Genomic DNA, 22,758 nt, shown 5'->3' with positions numbered 1-22,758 from the left:
CCCTGTATAGGAAATAATATTATAAATCTGCCAAAAAAATTATAATCGCCCAACGAAACAGGGTTTCAAAACTCTTTACTTGTTTACCTCAATGCTCTTAGCAGTAACTGCAAATTTTGCCTCAAATACTTTATTTATCCTGTAGATATACACCGAAAAATATATAGTTGGAATCCCCATAATTCAATTACTTTGCCGAATAAGCATGCATTTTGCACAAAATTCGACCGGGGCCCGTAGCGCTACCTGACATATAAGGACGCTACATATAGGGACGCGTGACATATAGGGACGTTCTCAAGTGTATTAAGGCTTGGATCTTAATCTAAAACAGTTGAAATTTTGAAAGTTGCCTTAAAGTGAGTTAACATTGCCTTAAATGCACCATTTTTGGTCAAAACATCAAACTCGGCAATGTTAGCTGATTGGTAATATTTTATTTTGAGTGATGACGTCATCCAGCCGATCACGTGACTTCTGCAAATCAATATTTCAAAAAATTATCCGCTGGTGGATACGCTATGAAAAAAAAAACATTGCATGTTTTTATGTTCCTTTGAAACACATCTGCACACTGATGTCTTAACCGGCAAGAAAAGTTTAGCCTTTCGGTCACAAATCAACATTTTAATTCGCAGCAGGTCACGTGACTTAACAAAATAATTAATATCTTGTTAACGGCAGAGAAAATTTTGGATGATAAAACGCTATCATATGACACACATAAAGTCAACACTTATTTAGTAAACATCTTTGTCCAAGCTGTTTTTCCCACTGGCGGAAAGGCAAAAAACTATTTTGTCACGTGATCTATTGTGTGACGTCATCACCAGCAAGAAAACATTACGAAAATGTTAAGGCCGTCGACTTTAATCATCTTGCCAAAAAGAACGAATTGAAGGCGATGTTAACAAAGTTTATGGCAAAAAGTTATATTCGATGCTAAAAGCAATCTACCCAGGCCTTAATATACTTGAGTTCGTCAAAATTACCCATACGGACGCTATAACAAGCTACTGAACGCCTGACATATAGGGACGTTACAAATACGAGTCCGTGGGAGACAAGGGGGAACACACTTATCAATTTATACTTTGTAAGGAGGGGAGGGTGGGTGACAAAAGTACATATGACCTATACGGACGCGAGAGATTTTTTTGATGTAAAGAAAAATAAATAGCATATATGAAAAATAGATGGTTATCCAAAACCACTTGAGTAGGATTTTTTTTTAAATACACACCATAATTTTTTGCCGGTGCAAGAACCTTATAAGAGATTGCTATATGAACCCCTTTGTAACCTTGTAACATGGTTTTTATAGGGAAGGACACCACTTTTTAAACTGTATCAGGCTTTTTATAGTTAGCATTTTATAGTCTCCATCAAAGACTTGCCACTCAGGCGGACACCTGTACCCGTGTGTCTTCAGTAGAAACTTCTCGAAACTTTTTAAAACCTTATTAGATATACAAAAGTAAATAAATAATAAAAAGTAAAATAAAATAAAAATATAATAATAAAGACATAAAAATTATTTGCGTGCCTTCATTTATTTTTAAAAACCGAGGTGTTTTTGTTTGGGAGAATTCGAGAGCAGATCAGTTGGGCAAGATGGTATAAGACTACAGGCAAGATGTAGAAAAACTAGGTGGTCTGCGTAGGCGTGTAGACAAGGGATGAATCAACACAAGGTTGAAAACGTATGTTAAACGCCTTTGTGAAACAGAGTGGTTGCGCTGACGTTTCGAGCGAACGTTAGCGCAACCACTCTGTTTCGCAGTGGCGCTTAACCCATTGACTCCTGGCTATTTTTGAGCTGAATTTACAAAAAAAAAACAGACTGAAAACAGATCCCCCCCCCTATTCTGAGTTTTATACAGCCCGTCAAAGTCAAACACAGCTGCACCTAGTTAGCGGTATCCAAGCTTTCCAACAGTGCTTTGCGGTCACTACTTTTAATCGCTCGTCGTTGTGCTGAAGCCAGCACAAGTTGATGGTTGCTTGTATTTTTCATAAAAAATACAGCTATGAGCATATTAGGAGAGTGTCTCAAGACATCATGAAGTCTTTTGGGGCATAATTGAGTGCTTTGCTTATGGATATTTGCAAGCAAAGGTGGAATCATGATGATTTTTTCTTGTTTGGCTTTGCCTGGATGAGAAAATAGTTTTCTAATAAATCACCACAGCTCTCCTAAATGCTGTCTTTTCTGAAACCAAATTGATTCCAAAATTGTTTACACTGCTATTCTGGGTCTGTATGACCTGGAATTGATTTGTTTGGCTTCTGGGTGAAAAGACTTATAAGAAACCATCTGACTTTGGGGAGAGGAGTGTTGACTGGCCCTCCCCTGGTGAATTTTTCTCTGGATCTCCCAGAATGCTTTTCAATCCGTAAAGGCATCTTTATGGTTTTACAAGCCTTCAAGGAGTGGACATTGTGTTTTGAGGCCATGGAAATGAACCTGGAGGATCAGAATGAAGGTATCTATTTGTGTCTTGAGCTGTGTTCGCTGATCTCTTTCCCTTGTGTTGTATTTTGAGCGTTTTATTGAGAGGGGTGATTCTGCTTTTCTTTCCTTGTTCGATTTGAAATTTGTCAAAGAACCTGTGCTATTATTTGGCTTAAGAGTAGTTGCCAACACCTTGGTTGGATGCATATCTTCAAGACCATTTATCCCTTAGACTGATGCCTGAGTATCTTCATATTGTTGTGTTTAGTTTGCATTTATGAGTTTTTTGGGTTGTGGGTACTTCCCAAAGCCGGTACAGGCCGGTTGAGGGGTCAATGTGTTTACATATCTTTTCAACCTTGTGTTGATTCATACCAGTGGAGCAAGAGACCACAGGTCGAGTGCTTGAGATCTGCTCGAGAATTCCCCAAACAAACAGTTTTCAAAACTCAATGAAGGCACAAAAACTGTTTTATTTCTTTTATAAAATTATTTCTAATCCTACCAAAAGACAAATAAACTTCACAACAACGCGCACTCATGGCGTCATTCCAGTGCACGTCAGCGCCGCGCGCAGAAAAACGTTTGAAAAACTGGCTTCAAAATCCAAGCAATATTTTTACTTCTCATTGTTTGGTGGTTCATCTTTTGGACTTATTTTGCAATTTCCCTTTTACCTGGGACACCTTTATCTCCGGAATAATAATATTTTTAGTGTTGAAAGATAAAAGTTCGTTCAAAGGTTCCCCTAACACGATTTTATGCTGCGTCATCGCATTACCTCCATCATGCAAATAAAAGGTACACCTAGCGAGCTTCTCCTTTTACACGGAGACAGCACAAGTCAATATAACCAGTTAAAGTTTCCGTTTTTAGGGAAAGGTAATTATCTATCGGGGGGGGGGGGGGGGGGGCGAGGGCTGCTTAGTTGATATTTTTTTGGTTCAATTAGTAAACCCAAAATTGTAATAAAAAGCAATCTATGCAGTACAAAAAACAAAAGAAGAAAAATGTATGCTTGATATTTTGTTACTGTTTTTGTTACTGTGTACTCATATCAATCAATCTTTTTTTTAAAAACTGTTTTTCTAGCTCGCTCGGTCGTGTCCTTATTAGGCACTACATACCATATTTGAAACCAATTTTTTGCTTTTTTGTCGCTCTGGAACTTTGCAAGTCGAGAATTTCCACGTAAACTTGCAGGAATTCGTGTTTACTACGATTTTGCTGGCAGCCATCTTGTGTATGGAGCCTAGTCCCTATCGTTTTAGAAAATCACAGGTCTCCCGGGCGTTCGCCACAGGCTCTTATAGATCATTTAGAAAATCGAAACCCGCTGATTGATATGTCACTTTTTTGTGAATTTGTAATAGCTACACAAACCAATGTACGCTAAAATATATATGGTGTGGATAAAGTATGGTATGGTATGTGAATGGAATGGACAGATTTAATTATATAGTGCCGTGAGGATGCACATTAGCTATCAGTCATACATTTAATTAGCTACAATGCTGTGGTGTTTTTTCGAGCTATCAAATCTATAAAGTTTGGGAAATGTCGATTGAGCTGTTGGGAAAGAGTATTTTTTAGTTCTTTGTAAATTGAGAATTTAACTAGAAAGTGTTCTTATTGTTCTCCATAGTCTGACAGCACGCGAAACCCTTGAATCTGATGTTATATGGTTTTTATTGTAGCGACCTCTTTCATGTAGAAAGTGATCGTTTATTCTTATTCATTTATATTCTTATGTGAGGCGGGGATGGGGAGAGGGGGGGGCACTGACTTAGGTAGCCAGGAGAAGTTTTGGGGCTCTCCCCAGAAAACATTTGAAATTTCACACTCTTTAGGTGGCTTCCCCCAAACATAGCAGCCCCCTCCTATCCTGCCGTTAAATAATGACCCTTCCCTGATTATACTACAATCTGATATAGTCCGGTCGCTTAGTGTTTCAATCTATACATAGCGGACAAAAGCACCAAACTTGGCACAAAGATAGCCAAGAGGACGCTAATTAATATTGAGACCGGTGCCCACCGGTACCACTTGAGGATTTCGTGTAATAACGGAATAAAAAGCGTCCATCCTGTGGTGAACTTTAAAAGACCTTGTATTTCCAAAACTAAGGCGAAATATCTGATTGTTAATATTTCAAGATAAAACTGTCGTTGGCTGCATTTAAACGCTTTATCTAAGAAAAAAAAGTCTTCAAGGCTAGACCCAGTCCCCCTCACGGTTATCCAAGATGGCGGCTTATATTGGCATAGTATACGTAAGTACCACATAAGATCGCGTATTTTACGTGAAACAAAGGCTCATAATTTATGTATCAAGGACTTACAATGTCAAAAACCTACTAAATATGAACTTTTGTCTTGAATTTAAATGTATTTCTTCTAAATCTGCGATAATCGCAATTATCAGGTATTTTGACGTTTGGCTAAAAAGAGGTAGAGATGGATTTAATAGGGAGCTTTGTAAATATATGTAAACTAGACACCACAGAACAACGAGATGCTTTAGATATGCCTCCTCAATAAAAGTAATTAGTTTGTGAATCTTTTCTTGAGAATATTAAAGGATTTAGATGTTCTGTAGATAAATCTGTAGAAACTCTTTGTCGCAAATAGCACAGGAATTATCACAAATTTGCGGTGTTTTTGAGTATTAAAATGCTCAAAAGCCTTTAAGAACGAAAAAAGGTGACTAGAAGGGTAACTGCGAAAAAAACAGTGCTTATTTCTTCCTACGTGTGCATTATAGTGACGAGGTTGAACGTATCGCATGCTTTAAACAGGATAACAACCAACCTCCAAAGAATCGCCGCAGCAATAGAGGACTATGTAATTAACTTAAAAATGTATAAATCATGACCTCAGGGATGGAAAAAGCCGTGGAGCATAAGTAAAGGAGAGGTCTCCAAGAAGCGAGAGAGAATGATAAAATAAAGTGTAGAGCTTTTGTCAGGCTTATAGAATATAATATATTATCAGAATATATAAGTGGAAGCTGTTGAAAATGGTACGTACCTTTTTTGTGACACGATTGGTGGATTTCGGGAATGAAAAATCCTTTAACCGATTTTTACTAAAGGACAGAGTTTTAGAGGCTTTTTCTAAGGCGCACAATCAGGATCGGCGGACCGTTATTGTAATAAAGGGAAAAAAGTCATTCTGAAATAAACTGAAAGAGACTTTTCAGAATGATGCGCGTATGCTAGCTTGTGTGCAGGATCCGCTGGGATTTCTTTGCCAAGCAGAAAATTTTTCCTTCGACGGTGCTATAAACAACAAGCGTACAAAAACTCTAGTGTCAACGGTACTAGCGTCAACCTTAGGAGGACACGTTTAGGCCCAAACCTTACGTAAACCAGAATTATTCTATGTAAGTTATAAACGGTCAGATGGTTTTGAGCGCCATATCCGTAAACGCCGGCCACCACTGCCGATCTATATACTGGCCGCTTTGGCCCGTAACTAGCATGGGGTAGAGCGAGGATCTCGCCTCGGTAACAATTGTGATAATTTGATTTTAAAAATAACATAGGGCCGTAATGGAAAGATAAACAAATGATACGAGTTGTCATGGTTTATTTTATCAACGCACAACAGGCTATGAAAAATCTCCCTCATCGGTAGCTGATTTTTTCCTGGTGACGGGCCTATTAATTACAGCCGCGCTGGTTGAATCAAAGCATGTAACCCTTAATATAATGCTTATACAGCTCATTGAAAGAAAATATCTGGTGAAATTCATGTGCACCATCTATTGTGCTTATTTGATGGACGGAAATCAGTCATATTATTATAATATTTGTATGATAGCAAGAGGGATGTAAAAAAGGAGCCTGGGTTCCAGTAGATTTCCTTCTTCAAATGTAGCTTTTTATAGCTATTTATACGTTTTTTTTTGTTCGGAATTCGATAGAGTACAGCTTAAATGATAGAAATTAACGCATCTGTAAATAACATCATGTTTTTCAAGTACAACTACAACTTAGTCTATATAGGGATTTGATTCTAAATGATATAAGTAAAGTCCACGGAACATAATGTTGTAGACAGTATCCTGCTAGTTTGAATATTTTGTCATAAAGATTGACTGATTAAAATTTGAAGTACTTGGTACAAAGTTGATTAAGACTCCCTCTGCTGCTCAATGAGCGGCTTCTATAGCCATTAGCTGGGCAAGGTTTTAAAAAAGAAACAGAAACACTCTCAGACCCTGGCCTATCCAAGAGGGCATATTTAATGGTCCATCCCACTATAGCTGAAACCAAACTTTACCTGGAGTAGAGCAAGCCACCCCATGCTTTTAGATCACACATTGTGCTTAGTATCCAAATACAGATATGTATCAATGTTGATAAAGTATTTTTATTTTGCATTCTATACATGATTTTGATCAGATGTTTAAAGACTATGAGCTTATGAGCTAATATTCTATACTATTCACTTGTGTTGTCTACCACTTTTCTAATGTATATCATATGCAATCGTGCTTCATTTCCATTCTTGAGAAAATAAATAACTTGCTTGTGTAGACAAGAAAAAAAAAAACACCGGAAAAAAATTCAAGCTGACATCCTATGACAGGGAGTAGCCAGGATTTGCTGAGGAAGAGGAGTTGAGGATGGCATATATGTTGATATTTTTAAAAATGGCTTAAAATCTGGGGAATTATTTTGAAAGAATGGTATCACTGCTTTTTGGTGGCCAAGAAGGGTGTATGCACCCCTGTGTTTACCACCTGTATTGCTTGAAAAGTAAAACCAATAATTACTAGCTTTTGATTGGAATACAAAGTCAACGGGGTAAGAGAACTAAACTCTAGAAAATATGAATCAGTGGCAGGCCGTCTTGCATGTGACACCGTAATTTCTGTAATATTAGGTTTCAATTTCAATCGCTTTCGCTTTCAATCTCGTAAAACTTTGAGCATAAGACTGTGTGCGTGACCTATCCTGGAGTCCGTCATTTTATAGAAGTTTTGAATTGAACTTGAAGATGATGTCACCTAAATAAAATTACTTATTCTTATTCTGATTGGCTGAATCTTAGTTCTAATAAAAAGCGTCGCCTATATAGCATATGAAGAAAACGTTGTCGTTTTGAGGGACTGGTACCGAGGACTCTTAGTTTCTTTTCAGATACTTTCTCCATTGACCAAAGATGGCCACAGTCATTGCTTTTCTCTTCCCAAGTCATAAGGTTTACAAAGCACCTGCGGTACGATACGGTAAACTAAAAAAAAATACAAGAATCATGCAGTTTTTCCAAAAAAGGAATAAATTAGTTTAATCTTATGGAAGTGACCGCGTTTGGCAAAAACGACAATTTTTGGCTGAATTTTCTTGATATGGCAACATTCAGGAGTGGTTATAGTACCTCGTATTTTATCCCGGGGTCTCTGGCTTGATAGCCGAAGCCTAACCAACCATAACCCAATCACTAAGCTATGTGGTAGCTCCCTTTAGTTACAGACAAATACACAACACCCAAATACACAAATACACACACACAAGAGGCAATAAAATATTTACTTTCACGAAAGGCTGATGCTCGAAAGATCATGTCCAACGTATGTTTATTTAATTCCTACTCCCACAATTTCTATGCAAACCATCTAGTTTATACTATATCGCTTGTAGTCAAGTTTAATCTAATTTGCTAACAATAGAATATGCAATTAAATACAATTGAATATGATTATTTAACCACGGATACAAGTTGATTATGTTGTTCCAAGAACCGCATATCGCTAGCTCCTTTTTCTGGCCACTCAATCAGCTGCACAATCAGCTGTAGAAACAAATGAAAGAGTTTTAGATGGTTTTTGGTGTAGTTTGGTTACAAATATATGGGACAAGCCGAGATGATTTATGTGGGCCTCTAGATATCCCGCAGACAAGCACTTACCTTTCTCTCGCGTCTCTTATAGTTTCCGTAGACAAGCGCTACCTTTTTTTTCGCGTCTCTTGTAGGTCCCGTAGACAAGCGCTACCTTTTTTTTGCGCGTCTCTTGTAGGTCCCGTAGACAAGCGCTTACCTTTTTCTCGGTTTCTTGTAGGTCCCGTTGGCAAGCGCTTACCTATCTTTCGCGTCTCTTATTGGTACCGAGGACAAACGCTTACCTTTTTCTCGCGTCTCTTGTAGGTCCCGTGGGCAAGCGCTTACCATTTTCTCGTGTCTCTGATAGGTTCCGTGGAAAAGCACTTTCTATCTCTCGTATCTCTTGTAGGTTCTGAAAACAAGCGCTTACCTTTTTCTCAGCGCTTACTTTTCTCACGTCTCTTGTAAATCCCGTGGGCAAGCTCTTACCTTGTTGAAGGTCCATTAGACCTGCGCGTCCCTTTTTTATGTTATTTTTTGTAAGCACCGCGTGCAAGTATTTATATGAATTTGAACCTCCAGCCGGCTAGTTAATGAGGTAACTCGCCAGTGATTTCTCTCTTTTAATTTATGGCATACGGAAATGTCCAGCCATTCTGCCCGATTCCCCTTACGTTTTTCTCGAGTCTCCTGGACGTCCGCAGGGCACGATTGCGGCAACACGCCGTTGCAGTCATCTCGCCTTTCAATGTATTTCCAGATGAGCGTGTATGTGCGGAGACGCTGTTGAGAGGCGCAGTGATCGTGACTGACAGGCGACGACATATCGGTCCACGAGCTCCAGTCACCCAGGGTGCATTGCGCTTGGCGACACGAGCCTGCGACAAATGGTATTTTAATGTGGTATCTCTTAATATTTACAGGCCCGTGCCCAGGGGGAGGGTGCCCCCCCCCCCCCCCCCCCCACAACAGTAAAAAGGCCACTTCTGGATTGCAATAGACGTGTATTTGTAGACAAAACTAAAGCATAGGCGAATTAGAACAATCTGATGTGTCATAAATCTTAAAGTCACATTTTTTGTAGCCATATCTGATAATAAATATCCCGTGAAAATACTGCAATAAATTTAAATAAATGCTTTTTTGTTCTTTTGTAGGTGGTCAGATTTTATCAGAAAAATCACTCCCCTCCCCATGGAAAATTTGGTCCAGTTTTTTTCAGATTTCGCACTCCCCCAAGAAAAGCCTGTGTACGGGCCCTAGTTATCATTTTAAAGTTAGGAACGGTCTAGCAAAAGATTTTAACATGAATATAATGTTTTTCAATGAAATCACGTAGTACATTACTTATATTCTAAAGGGTAGTTCTCAGTAAAACGTAAAAGTATGGGCACAAGAATCGTAAGCGTTCAACCGATTCTCACTTGTTTTGGTTTTAGTGCCCTTGTGAAAGCCAACTTTGTAGAATAACTAATTAAATTCCTTAACCCTATTCAGACCGGGGGGGGGGGGGGGGGGCTTTTGAGGGCCCCAGCACCTTTGATCTGTAATAATTTTTGAACTAGTAGAGCTAGAGCATTGAAATTTGATGTCTTTTCCTAAAATTTATCTGGGATCAGTTTGGTGTAAACAAAATTTTGATATGTGTACCCTGGTAACCATAGTAACCAAGTTTTGAGACATAGGTTTAATGAAAATTAGGCAAAACGCTTTAAGTCGTTAAGATCAACTATTAATACGACGTGCTCAACGTAAATCCATTTTATATAAACGTTTTATACCAAGTTTTGAAAAAACACGATAAAAATTTACATCTCTATTTTAGGGGGTGGGGTGGTGTATTTTTTGTCAATTTTTGACCTTCTCGAAATAGTGCTTGTAAAAATAGCAAAAAAACATTCATATCCAACTGAAATTATTAATACAACTTGAAACGAAGATTAAATATTGTCAAAAAGCTTCAGATTTCATTAAATCCAAGATGGGGGATCAAGATGGCGGATGCTGATGCCACATAATCAGCTAAAATTCGCTGTTTTTTTTTTTAACTAACATCTAAATTTGGCAAAATAATTTTTATATTATTTTTATCCTTCCCAAAAACATTTTTGGGAAAGATATAAAAATTATTACTTTAATTAAGAGTCCAGTTGCAAACTTATGCTATATTAAAGGTACCATGCCAATCAATGACGTCACAGGTGTCATATATTGTTGTCATAGAAACAGTGTCACTAATAATATATGTCTACTGCAAGATCATCGAAAAAAGACATACAGAAATACAAATCTAAAAAACATAAATATTACCCGTTTCTGCTCATTTAAGTGACGTCATCGTGACGTCACAAAGGTATTTTCTTAAGAATATCGGTCGCTTTTTGAAAACGAAGTGATTGTGATAACTTATTTGGATTTTGGATGTTCTATGCAAAGGTTTTGAAAGGTAGGCTATTTATAACCATATGTCCTTCAATTAAATGACGTCATAATGACGTCATATTGTTTTGCTATGACAACACAATATATCATTTTGTTCCTCTTTGTCAGATAATGATTCTTCAGAAATTTGGTCATAATAGCTCCAATGGTTCAAAAGTTACGGTCAGAGGAAGCCTCATAAAGCCCGGTCTGAATAGGGTTAAAATGCTGATAAACGTACTCACATCTTGCCCTTGTCTGATCTAGCCCATTCTCTGGTAGTTCGCACCAAAAAGCCAACAATCTAAAGATAGACCCTCACCCCCTCACTACTCACACCAAGTCCGATAGTACGCACCAAAAAGCCAAAGATCTAAAAATAGACCCTCACTCCCTCACTACTCACACCAAGTCCGGTAGTACGCACCAAAAAGCCAAGGATCTAAAGATAGACCCTCACTCCCTCACTACTCACACCAAGTCCGGTAGTACGCACCAAAAAGCCAACAATCTAAAGATAGACCCTCACCCCCTCACCACTCACAACAAGTCCGGTAGTACGCACCAAAAAGCCAAAGATCTAAAGATAGACCCTCACTCCCTCACTACTCACACCAAGTCCGGTAGTACGCACCAAAAAGCCAAAGATCTAAAGATAGACCCTCACTCCCTCACTACTCACACCAAGTCCGGTAGTACGCACCAAAAAGCCAAGGATCTAAAGATAGACCCTCACTCCCTCACTACTCACACCAAGTCCGGTAGTACGTACCAAAAAGCCAAAGATCTAAAGATAGACCCTCACCCCCTCACTACTCACACCAAGTCCGGTAGTATGCACCAAAAAGCCAACGATCTAAAGATAGACCCTCACTCCCTCACTACTCACACCAAGTCCGGTAGTACGCACCAAAAAGCCAAGGATCTAAAGATAGACCCTCACTCACTCACTACTCACACCAAGTCCGGTAGTACGTACCAAAAAGCCAAAGATCTAAAGATAGACCCTCACCCCCTCACTACTCACACCAAGTCCGGTAGTACGCACCAAAAAGCCAAAGATCTAAAGATAGACCCTCACCCCCTCACTACTCACACCAAGTCCGGTAGTACGCACCAAAAAGCCAAAGATCTAAAGATAGACCCTCACTCACTCACTACTCACACCAAGTCCGGTAGTACGCACAAAAAAGCCAAGGATCTAAAGATAGACCCTCACTCCCTCACTACTCACACCAAGTCCGGTAGTACGCACCAAAAAGCAAACGATCTAAAGATAGACCCTCACCCCCTCACTACTCACAACAAGTCCGGTAGTACGCACCAAAAAGCCAAAGATCTAAAGATAGACCCTCACCCCCTCACTACTCACACCAAGTCCGGTAGTACGCACCAAAGAGCCAAGGATCTAAAGATAGACCCTCACTCCCTCACTACTCACACCAAGTCCGGTAGTACGCAACAAAAAGCCAAAGATCTAAAGATAGACCCTCACCCCCTCACTACTCACACCAAGTCCGGTAGTATGCACCAAAAAGCTAAAGATCTAAAGATAGACCCTCACTCCCTTACTACTCACACCAAGTCCGGTAGTACGCACTAAAAAGCCAAAGATCTAAAGATAGACCCTCACTCCCTCACTACTCACACCAAGTCCGGTAGTACGCACCAAAAAGCCAAAGATCTAAAGATAGACCCTCACTACTCACACCAAGTCCGGTAGTACGTACCAAAAAGCCAAAGATCTAAAGATAGACCCTCACTCCCTCACTACTCACACCAAGTCCGGTAGTATGCACCAAAAAGCCAAAGATCTAAAGATAGACCCCCACTACTCACACCAAGTCCGGTAGTACGCACCAAAAAGCCAAAGATCTAAAGATAGACCCTCACTTCCTCACTACTCACACCAAGTCCGGTAGTATGCACCAAAAAGCCAAAGATCTAAAGATAGACCCTCACTCCCTCACTACTCACACCAAGTCCGGTAGTATGCACCAAAAAGCCAAAGATCTAAAGATAGACCCTCACTCCCTCACTACTCACACAAAGTCCGGTAGTACCCACCAAAAAGCCAAAGATCTAAAGATAGACCCGCACTCCCTCACTACTCACACCAAGTCCGGTAGTACGCACCAAAAAGCCAAAGATCTAAAGATAGACCCTCACTCCCTCACTACTCACACCAAGTCCGGTAGTTCGCACCAAAAAGCCAAAGATCTAAATATAGACACTCACTCACTACTCACACCAAGTCCGGTAGTATGCACCAAAAAGCCAAAGATCTAAAGATAGACCCTCACTCCCTCACTACTCACACAAAGTCCGGTAGTACCCACCAAAAAGCCAAAGATCTAAAGATAGACCCGCACTCCCTCACTACTCACACCAAGTCCGGTAGTACGCACCAAAAAGCCAAAGATCTAAAGATAGACCCGCACTCCCTCACTACTCACACCAAGTCCGGTAGTACGCACCAAAAAGCCAAAGATCTAAAGATAGACCCTCACTACTCACACCAAGTCCGGTAGTATGCACCAAAAAGCCAAAGATCTAAAGATAGACCCTCACTCCCTCACTACTCACACCAAGTTCGGTAGTACGCACCAAAAAGCCTAAGATCTAAAGATAGACCCTCACTACTCACACCAAGTCCGGTAGTACGCACTAAAAAGCCAAAGATCTAAAGATAGACCTTCACTCCCTCACTGCTCACACCAAGTCCGGTAGTTCGCACCAAAAAGCCAAAGATCTAGAGATAGACCCTCACTCACTCACATCTCACACCAAGTCCGGTAGTATGCACCAAAAAGCCAAAGATCTAAAGATAGACCCTCACTCCCTCACTACTCACACCAAGTCCGGTAGTACGCACCAAAAAGCCAGAGATCTAAAGATAGACCCTCACTACTCACACCAAGTCCGGTAGTACGCACCAAAAAGCCAAAGATCTAAAGATAGACCCTCACTCCCTCACTACTCACACCAAGTCCGGTAGTACGCACCAAAAAGCCAAAGATCTAAAGATAGACCCTCACTACTCACACCAAGTCCGGTAGTATGCACCAAAAAGCCAAAGATCTAAAGATAGACCCTCACTCCCCCACTACTCACACCAAGTCCGGTAGTACGCACCAAAAAGCCAAAGATCTAAAGATAGACCCTCACTCCCCCACTACTCACACCAAGTCCGGTAGTACGCACCAAAAAGCCAAAGATCTAAAGATAGACCCTCACTCCCTCACTACTCACACCAAGTCCGGTAGTTTGCACCAAAAAGCCAAAGATCTAGAGATAGACCCTCACTCACTCACTACTCACACCAAGTCCGGTAGTATGCACCAAAAAGCCAAAGATCTAAAGATAGACCCGCACTCCCTCACTACTCACACCAAGTCCGGTAGTACGCACCAAAAAGCCAAAGATCTAAAGATAGACCCTCACTACTCACACCAAGTCCGGTAGTATGCACCAAAAAGCCAAAGATCTAAAGATAGACCCTCACTCCCCCACTACTCACACCAAGTCCGGTAGTACGCACCAAAAAGCCAAAGATCTAAAGATAGACCCTCACTCCCGCACTACTCACACCAAGTCCGGTAGTATGCACCAAAAAGCCAAAGATCTAAAGATAGACCCTCACTCCCTCACTACTCACACCAAGTCCGGTAGTACGCACCAAAAAGCCAAAGATCTAAAGAAAGACCCTTACTCACTCACTACTCACACCAAGTCCGGTAGTATGCACCAAAAAGCCAAAGATCTAAAGATAGACCCTCACTCCCTCACTACTCACACCAAGTCCGGAAGTACGCACCAAAAAGCTAAAGATCTAAAGATAGACCCTCACTACTCACACCAAGTCCGGTAGTATGCACCAAAAAGCCAAAGATCTAAAGATAGACCCTCACTCCCCCACTACTCACACCAAGTCCGGTAGTACGCACCAATAAGCCAAAGATCTAAAGATAGACCCTCACCCCCTCACTACTCACACCAAGTCCGGTAGTACGCACCAAAAAGCCAAAGATCTAAAGATAGACCCTCACTCCCTCACTACTCACACCAAGTCCGGTAGTACGCACCAAAAAGCCAAAGATCTAAAGATAGACCCTCACTCCCTCACTACTCACACCAAGTTCAATCGGTAGTTCGCACCAAAAAGCCAAAGATCTAAAGATAGACCCTCACTCCCTCACTGCTCACACCAAGTCCGGTAGTATGCATCAAAAAGCCAAAGCTATAAAGATAGACTCTCATTACTCACACCAAGTTCGCTTTTCGAATTCATCTCCACATGTGTGTCTGTATCCTTGGCATAGATTTATTCCTGGTCTGCCTATTCGTGTGTCGAATCTGTGCAAGAGGAAAAATCAGATGATTCAACATTGATAGTTGTGCAAACGACGGCCAACAAGTTGTGTTTTTAATAGTAATTTTATCTTAGATAAAGTAGCTGTTTTGTTAACCACATAATAAAGGTCCCATTCGTAAGGGTTAGATAATGGATGCGAGTGTTCTATGGGAGTTAGGGCACGAATTGACAAAAATCTGCGAGTACTCAACACGAGCAGATTTTTGTTAATTGATGCTCTAAATTCCATAGAACACGAGCGGACATTATTTAACTTTCTTAGAAAATTAACACTGCCACGAGATATTTCGAAATGCTTTCATACTAGATGTCACTGGCAAATCAACATCAATAAATGTAAGTCAACATCAATAAATGTAAGTCTTACTGCAAGACTCGAAGCAAGAGTGCTTGATTTTTCCGTCCCCAGTTCGGCGAAAGAATGTAAGCAAAGAAAAACACGAAAAAGCACGCTCTGCAGACTTGAGAAGAAAAGGATAAACCGAGGATTTCAGGTGTTCTTTTCTTCTATCGCTGAGCTATGTTGAAATATTTGTAAATAACTTTGATACTAGTAAACACAATTAACGTTGTATTTTTGCTTTCTTTTTTCTCTCGAGGATGTGAAGCAGTTGAGGATTTTGAATAACAGGGACATTCCAGTGAGGTTTGTAGTTATATTAATATAGTAATATTTTAGTAGTCATCTACTTAGTGATTAGTATTTCCTAAGCTGCAACTTTGTTTTCATTGCACATTCGTATCACGAATGTGATTATAGCGCGCCAAAAAACATTGAATGTGGACTTTCAAAAATAACCGGCTTGGCAGTTTTTAAAGAATGTGATTATCATTAGCTGTTTTCAGGCTGCGCCTGTACCTGTACTTTTCGTTGTATCGTCCGACTCTCGACTGTGGTCCACACGCGCCTTGCTGGACGCTCCCGGACCAGCCCGTCCATTCCTTAAGCTCGCAATCGTAGACAACCCTGCAACCGCCTGAAATCGATGTCATAAAGCATTTTTTATCTGTTGTGGTGCCCGTAGATAGGGGAAGGAGAGGGGGGGAGGTTTTGCGGGGTGCGACCTCGGCGGCCAAAAGGTGGTTAATTAATTAATTGCATATTATGCTAAAATGGGCTATTTAGTCTAACTCCAAGCTGCCTGAGGTTGCTCTTTTAAATAAGAAATCATAGTCAGTGCGGTACATTACAAGATTTGGTTATCTATTTAATTATAATATATATTCGAAATGGGAAATCATAGTACCAACAATTGATTAACTTTTTTATTATAATTTGTGTTTTTCGGTATGGAGGAAATGATCATTTGGAATAATCAGTTCATAAAATTAGATGGCAAACCAATTTTCTACAAAGACTGGCTCAGGAAGGGAGTTAGGTGTGTCAATGACCTTTTGGGAGGTGATAAAATGATAAAAAAAAAGTGCTTTCCTTTGATAAAACAAAAATTTTATTTTGAAACTTCGCAATTTCTCCGGTATGCATGTTTAACAAATACAATTACGTCTGGTAAAAAGCTCTTAACTAAATATCCACCAAATTGCCTTGCCAATTTAGACCCTCCAAAATAGTTCTCAGACTACGACAAAATCACAGCAAGACGGATCCGAGCTACCATTGTCGACTTTCAATTCCAAAAACCTACGCCCGTAAGTCCTATTTCATAAGGGAGACCTAAGCGCTTCTCAAATTCAACTGCTGTACAGTCTACCTTTAAAATTTAAAATGTTTCAATTCAAAATTAATCACAATATTTTACCAACAAACATAGTTTCTTGTTTCTTGACAATATTAAAGTTCAGCCTGGTTGCCCAAACTGTGGAGAGAGACATACCTTAGAACACCTATTTTGGTCATGCTCATACGTTAAACTTTTCTGGCAACATTTTATTACATGGTGGGAAAATGAGACCCACGAAACCTTAGAATTAGATCTCTTTTCAGTCTTGTATGGTCTTTTTTAACATTCTAGGTGCAAAATACTATATATACCCAATGTTCCTTGGCCAAAAAACAGTTGTTTTCCAAATCTTTCTCAATAAACTTAAAGAGACACGCACGCTTGTAAAAAACCTGCCCACACCCTTAAGCTGCAAAGTGCTGTAACAAAAATATGGTCAGCAATAAATAATACATTGTCGACAGGATAGTAAAACTCAAATCTTTAACAAGATCTTTAACAAGAAGATCGTTTTCAAGATGCATCGTGCAGACTCCTAAAAAGTTCTTTTTCTCTGCAATTGGTGACATAGAATACCTAGGCATTCTCAGAGTCTATGTTATGTATTTTAATACAAAAAGGCCTTTATTTTTCTTTGATTTACAACATTTTTAGATGAATGAACTTCTGTTCTTCACGCAAATGTTCAGAAATGTCACTCAAGAAACCCTTGTCACTGGAATAAGATTTACTTCATTATAAAGACTTGAAATCTTTTATTTGTGAAATACCTGTCTTAATATAATGGTATTAAGTTTTGGATGTATCTTTTTTATTAAAAGAGAATTGGAGGAGAATTGTGTTTTGTAAACACAGATTTATGATTGATTGTTGTGTTATAATTTGCAAATCAGCAGTGGAAAGTTGATCTCAGAGCCTAAAATCATTTCAATGTCCCAGAAACGGTTGATTGGATCCGGCGTACTCTATGGAAGATTATTTCACAGCATTAAAAAAGGAAGGTATTTTCGGTCAAAAAGATTTCCAAAACAGCCTTTGCCGGTTCACATTGCTCAAGATGTGATCGCGCGTAAGACTCATGTTGCTAGGAAACGTGAGCGCTAACCAATCAGAGGCGTATCTAAAAATAACTGCTTGTTCTAAAAATTGCTTTCACGGACGTCATCATTGGAACATACCCTAATACGGGGGGTTTGTTCTCTTGCATCATGGTCTCTTGTTCATTATTATTACATGATTGAAACGGTTTCCATTGTTTTCCGTAGAGCTTTATTTCACGCACAAACCTCGTTAATAGGCAAGTAGCTAAGAGCCCGGGGAGGGTTTTGATATTTAGCAAGGAAGAGCGGGGCTGATGAATTAAATTGGGATGTATATAGATACATCCCCCTTGCATTTATAATGAGCAATTAAATCAATTCACTACCTGCACTCTTCCATGCTGAATATCAAAACCCAACCATATAGCACTTTAGACTTTTCTAAAATCTATTGGACCATAAACATGACAAACTTCAAAAATTATTTTCTTTTTACATCTGCAGGTCTTTTTTGCCCTCGCTCTTTATGACTTTACAGACATCGTCTCTCAATCTTTATCAACCCTACAATCGAACACCTTTGATACTATCGAAACTTACGAAACTATCCGATCCTGCCACAGCTCTGGTTGTAATTACTCCCTTCTGCCCACTTTTGCCAAGTACGAACAGCCCACACCGTTTTCGTTTTCGCGTTCTTCGGAATCCGAAATGCGAAAGAAACTAATCGGCTTGCGAAAACGTATTCTCTGTCAGTTCGGACATGTCTTCGTCGCTCTCCATCTCAGAAAAATACGAGCGTTATGCAAACTAAAGGGTACAACAAATCTTATTCAAACGCTCCTTTTGTAAAGAAAATCACTTGCTTATTGCATGATTACTATTCCCTACAAATAAAGAACGGCTATCGACTAGCCCCTATTATAGATAATTGTATATAACATTGTGAAATGTCATAAACTAGCCGCGAAGGGAATACTCTTCTTTGTATTTGGTATAATTGAGATACCAAGGCCTTTGTTTTCAAGGATAAAATAGTTTTCGTGACTATTTAGCACATACCGATGTGGTTGTTAATAGTTTTCCTTTTTAATCGCCGTAGAAATTGCAAAAGAAATAACTTTTCGAAATAATATGCTAATTTCAAAGATTAAGATTCTGAGACACATTTTTGCGTGGAAACCTTTGTCAATCTGTAATAAGTCAGTTGATTACCTCGAGCCTTCGGCAATAAGCGTATACATCCCTCGGCTTGCCGGAAGTGATGTGAAATGAAAATATAGCGACCTTTTTTTTAAACAAACTGCATCTTTTTGTAATGCCACACCAAGACCTATTTTATGTTTTAACACAAAAATGCCAGGTGTTCATACCCTTAAAATCTAGTGGGTCCATGGACCTCCTCTAAGTGTCAATTGATCAGATGTTTCATCGGGTATTTTAGTTAACGGTTTTAGTTAACCCTTTTAGTTAACGGTTATATTTTAAATAATATATTACTTACCCGATCCAGTATTTGTATTTTACCCGATAAATAGCATCAGGTATTTTTTTATTACATCGGGTATCTTAATATTACTGCCGTGGCCCTAAAGCTCAATTGATCCATTAAAGCCCGGTACCGTCCCCACTACAGTCTCAAGTCGTCTGGTTGCACTTCACCACACACTGATTGTTTGTGAGCCTAATTTCAAATTTAAAAAAAAAAATAGATGTTGAATAAAGTGTTTTACTCACAGATTTGTCGAGATTGTCTATTGAAGCCACATCTTTGAGAGGGGGGGCAAGTCGCAAAGTATCCATAGTGTCTCGTAGTGATGATTTCGGTGTGTCGATTCTCAACCCGACAGTAACCTTTGGGGACTGGGAGCGACTTCCATTCAGGCCACCGAAGGTGACAAGTAGTAAAGAAACATTTATGGTAGCCGACTGGAGGTGTAAAGAACGAGATCGAGTCTACGCGACATTGCAACAGATAGAAACAGGCAGCGAGAAACACGAGTCTCATGGGATGCGGCATCTCGCGTCCTCTCGGTAAGACAACCAAAGTCAGGTCCTTAGTTTTCGCAATTGCATGTGGATTATAAAGATCAATCATCAGGTGTATTTGAGGATGATAAACAGTGTTCGCCTCGTCGTTGATTGGCGGTATGGCCGGCTAGTTAGCAAATCAGATCAATTTTTTACACCGCTTGTTCTATTTCTTGTGTATTCAGCTGGCTAACGCTGATTAAGCTGATAAAGTTTATTTAAGGAATTTCCGTGTTATTGGTTGCTTTACAAGAGGGTTAAGGGGGTTAACTAGCTTGGTACGGGAGGATAAAGATAACGTCAAGTGGGTCTACAAAGATGTTTATTAAAATCTCTTCTAACTAAAATAATTACAATTGCTTCCTTTTATATCAGCGTCTATTTACATAGGCAACATTAAAGAATGTCAATCAACCACTCCTTTGTTATTGTTTATAAATGAAAATACAACGGTTTATATTCAAAATATTATTCGACAAGTGAAGTCTGATACGTTATTGCCGATATTGGGCGGGAGAATTAGCGGCATTTTTAGCCTTCTATAAATACATGAATTGCCTAGCAAAGGACTTCTCGAACCTTAATATCATATTCGTCGATGGGAACATAAGGGGAAAAAAAAATTAATGGTTCGATGATAGGAGAATTGAGAATAATTCGACGTATAGATAGAATTTTTTTGCTGCAGTGCCCGGGTGAAGTGAACCATAAACAACACGAGATGTGTCGATGTAGCCTGAGTATCAGGCGATTTTATTTTTCAAAAGTCGGAGAGGAAAAATAAAAGTCTTGTTTCTCGTCGGCGCGATAGAAACATAGGAGGGCCTGATTCTCGGGTTAGTGCCGATGCTACTCCATGCGCGTGCTCCAGTTTGAGCAGATGTTCTTAAGTTTCTAATCAAAATAGTGCAAGGATTCCCGTCAATATTAATTATTTACGGAGAGATGAGAGGAAGCGATGTTTGATCAGCATATCCATTGTAGGTTTTACGCTAAAATTGTAATTATTATTTTATTTCCAAAAACCGTAAAATTTCTTTTTTTAAACAAGTAGCAAAATACAACCATTGATATAGTTGAGAGTCAAAAAAAAATTTGCAGTACATCATTTTTGTTCAATAGCTTTGCAGCTATAGAATACGTGACTTTCTCGTTGCAACCTCTTGTCACCAACATGACATGTTTGACGATGTTTCTATCATGAAATATCAATATTTAGTTTTTAACAACCGATGTTTCTTTCACTAGATTTATGTATTTTCATGGTTCGATTGTGTGTCGAAGGATCACCCTTCAAGGCCTCTTTGTTAAAATCAGTTTTGTCTTGATCTCTCACTGAAACCATAGACCGCTGGCTTCAGAGAGAAGGACATAAAGACAAACTAAAATAAGCCATCAATAGACGTATTCTTTTTACTATTACCGTGATATAAATTGGGTAAAAGAATCAGCCGAAAACGCCATGGACACCTCCATTTTTGTGAATAATTACCTTTATAGTATGTGTTTTTTTAGTTTTTTTTTTTTTTTCTAAAGAAAAACATTGAAAAAAAGAAAAAAGTTAAAAAAGGGTGATTACCGTCTTAAAATCGAGTTTTTATTATCGCACCCTTTAAAACCTGCCAATTCTACATTTCATAACATAAGCTTATCAAAACTTTATTTGAAGCTTTTGCATAAAAAGAGCATTTCCAACCTTTTGTGTTCATTAACGGGAGTGCGACATTCATTTGTGCCAAAATTTGTATCGACAACGTGTTTTGTACGACCATCACACGATCACATTATTAGAGTGACTCGACCTTTAATAACCATAATTGGATATTCGTGAACATTTATTAGCATGTCCGCGAAATCGAAATTCATTTACACGTTTTTGCAATCAGTAGCGTTTATTGACTCAGCTTTCCAAAAAAGAAAATTCATTAGTGTTATTAACATAAACAACGACAATCAATAAGCCTTTTTAGAAAATCATTTTCATCAATGTGACATTCATCAATATATGGTTTGACAATCATTTTCATTCAAACAATCATAAAAAAGAAAATATCAGTAGTGTTATTTTTGATGTTTTAACTGTTATTAATCCTGATTGGTAACACGGTGACTTCTATTAGTCCAGTTTCTATTTAACTGTCGGTATTGTTGAGATGAGTTTAGTGTAGCTAGCGTGACAACCAAGTGCGTGATGTATGTGTGACATCCAACTTGGGCAGTGCTCTTCACCGTCGACAACAATCATTATATCGCGGCGCCTAAAATAATAAAAGTTAACGTTTACTATTTGAGTAGTAAGCTCCAGGGAAGGGGAGGTTGAGGGGGAGGGAAAAAAAATCCCTCTCGGCCCCGCTCGCTTTTTTCTTTTCTCGCCCCTGTTCCTTCGTCCATCTTGTAAGAAAAGGATAATAAGAAGTTTTGTAGACGTTTATTCAACGGTGAAACGAGCCATGAGTCTTGCACAATCTATATGGGTGCTGGGTCACGTTCTGAGCACGTGCTCTGTCACGCAACTTGTCACATCTTCCCTCTTTTAACAGTAACGCTAACGGTTGGTTAAAACAACATTATAATAATCAAAGGGTAAAAATCGAAATTTTACAACTAAAATTATACGATGGATTATTACTAATGTTCAGTGTCCTAACAGTTTCAATGTTATTTTGGCACATAGTCTTTGAGCCATGCAGGAGGCTTCACCTCCCGCCGAGGCCTTGTTATAGCCTGTGAAGAATCTGGTGGCATGGCAACCTGGCTGGGTTGCTGCTGAGCATCATCGGGTTCTGGTGATTCCAGAACATCAGGTACTTGGCTGTTTGTTTCTCCAGTGCTGATCAACTGTCGGCGGTTTCGTCGGTAGGTGGTACCTTCAGTCTCGACGTTGTAGCTCCTAGGTCCGGCTTGACCTAAACACGTACCAGGC

The 22,758-nt window shown here is 39.4% G+C and overlaps 1 protein-coding gene across 1 annotated transcript; it reads right to left on the bottom strand.

The window, feature by feature from the left end:
• Nucleotides 1-7,975: 7,975 nt before the first annotated feature.
• On the bottom strand, nt 7,976-19,951 carry LOC116620290. The gene is made up of 5 exons (XM_032386048.2): nt 19,542-19,951; nt 15,942-16,059; nt 14,975-15,063; nt 8,961-9,164; nt 7,976-8,256 (listed from the first exon to the last, which is right to left on the bottom strand). Exons 1-5 carry the CDS (start codon nt 19,900-19,902, stop codon nt 8,237-8,239), a joined length of 792 nt encoding a protein of 263 aa, XP_032241939.2. The 5' UTR covers nt 19,903-19,951; the 3' UTR covers nt 7,976-8,236.
• Nucleotides 19,952-22,758: the final 2,807 nt, after the last annotated feature.

Source organism: Nematostella vectensis, chromosome 8, assembly GCF_932526225.1.
Source record: "Nematostella vectensis chromosome 8, jaNemVect1.1, whole genome shotgun sequence".
NCBI classification, from domain to species: Eukaryota; Metazoa; Cnidaria; class Anthozoa; order Actiniaria; family Edwardsiidae; genus Nematostella; species Nematostella vectensis.
Note: the sequence above shows the minus strand (reverse complement) of the source record. Positions and strands in the feature narration are given on the sequence as shown.

Coding starts and splice junctions, on each gene's coding strand:
- LOC116620290 (XM_032386048.2), bottom strand. CDS start 19,902: ATGATTGATCTTTATAATCCACATGCAATTGCGAAAACTAAGGACCTG. Junction 15,064..15,941: donor CGATACAACGAAAAGTACAG/GTACAGGCGCAG, acceptor CCTCTTGCACAG/ATTCGACACACGAATAGGCA. Junction 8,257..8,960: donor CCAGGAGACTCGAGAAAAAC/GTAAGGGGAATC, acceptor TTGTTTCTACAG/CTGATTGTGCAGCTGATTGA.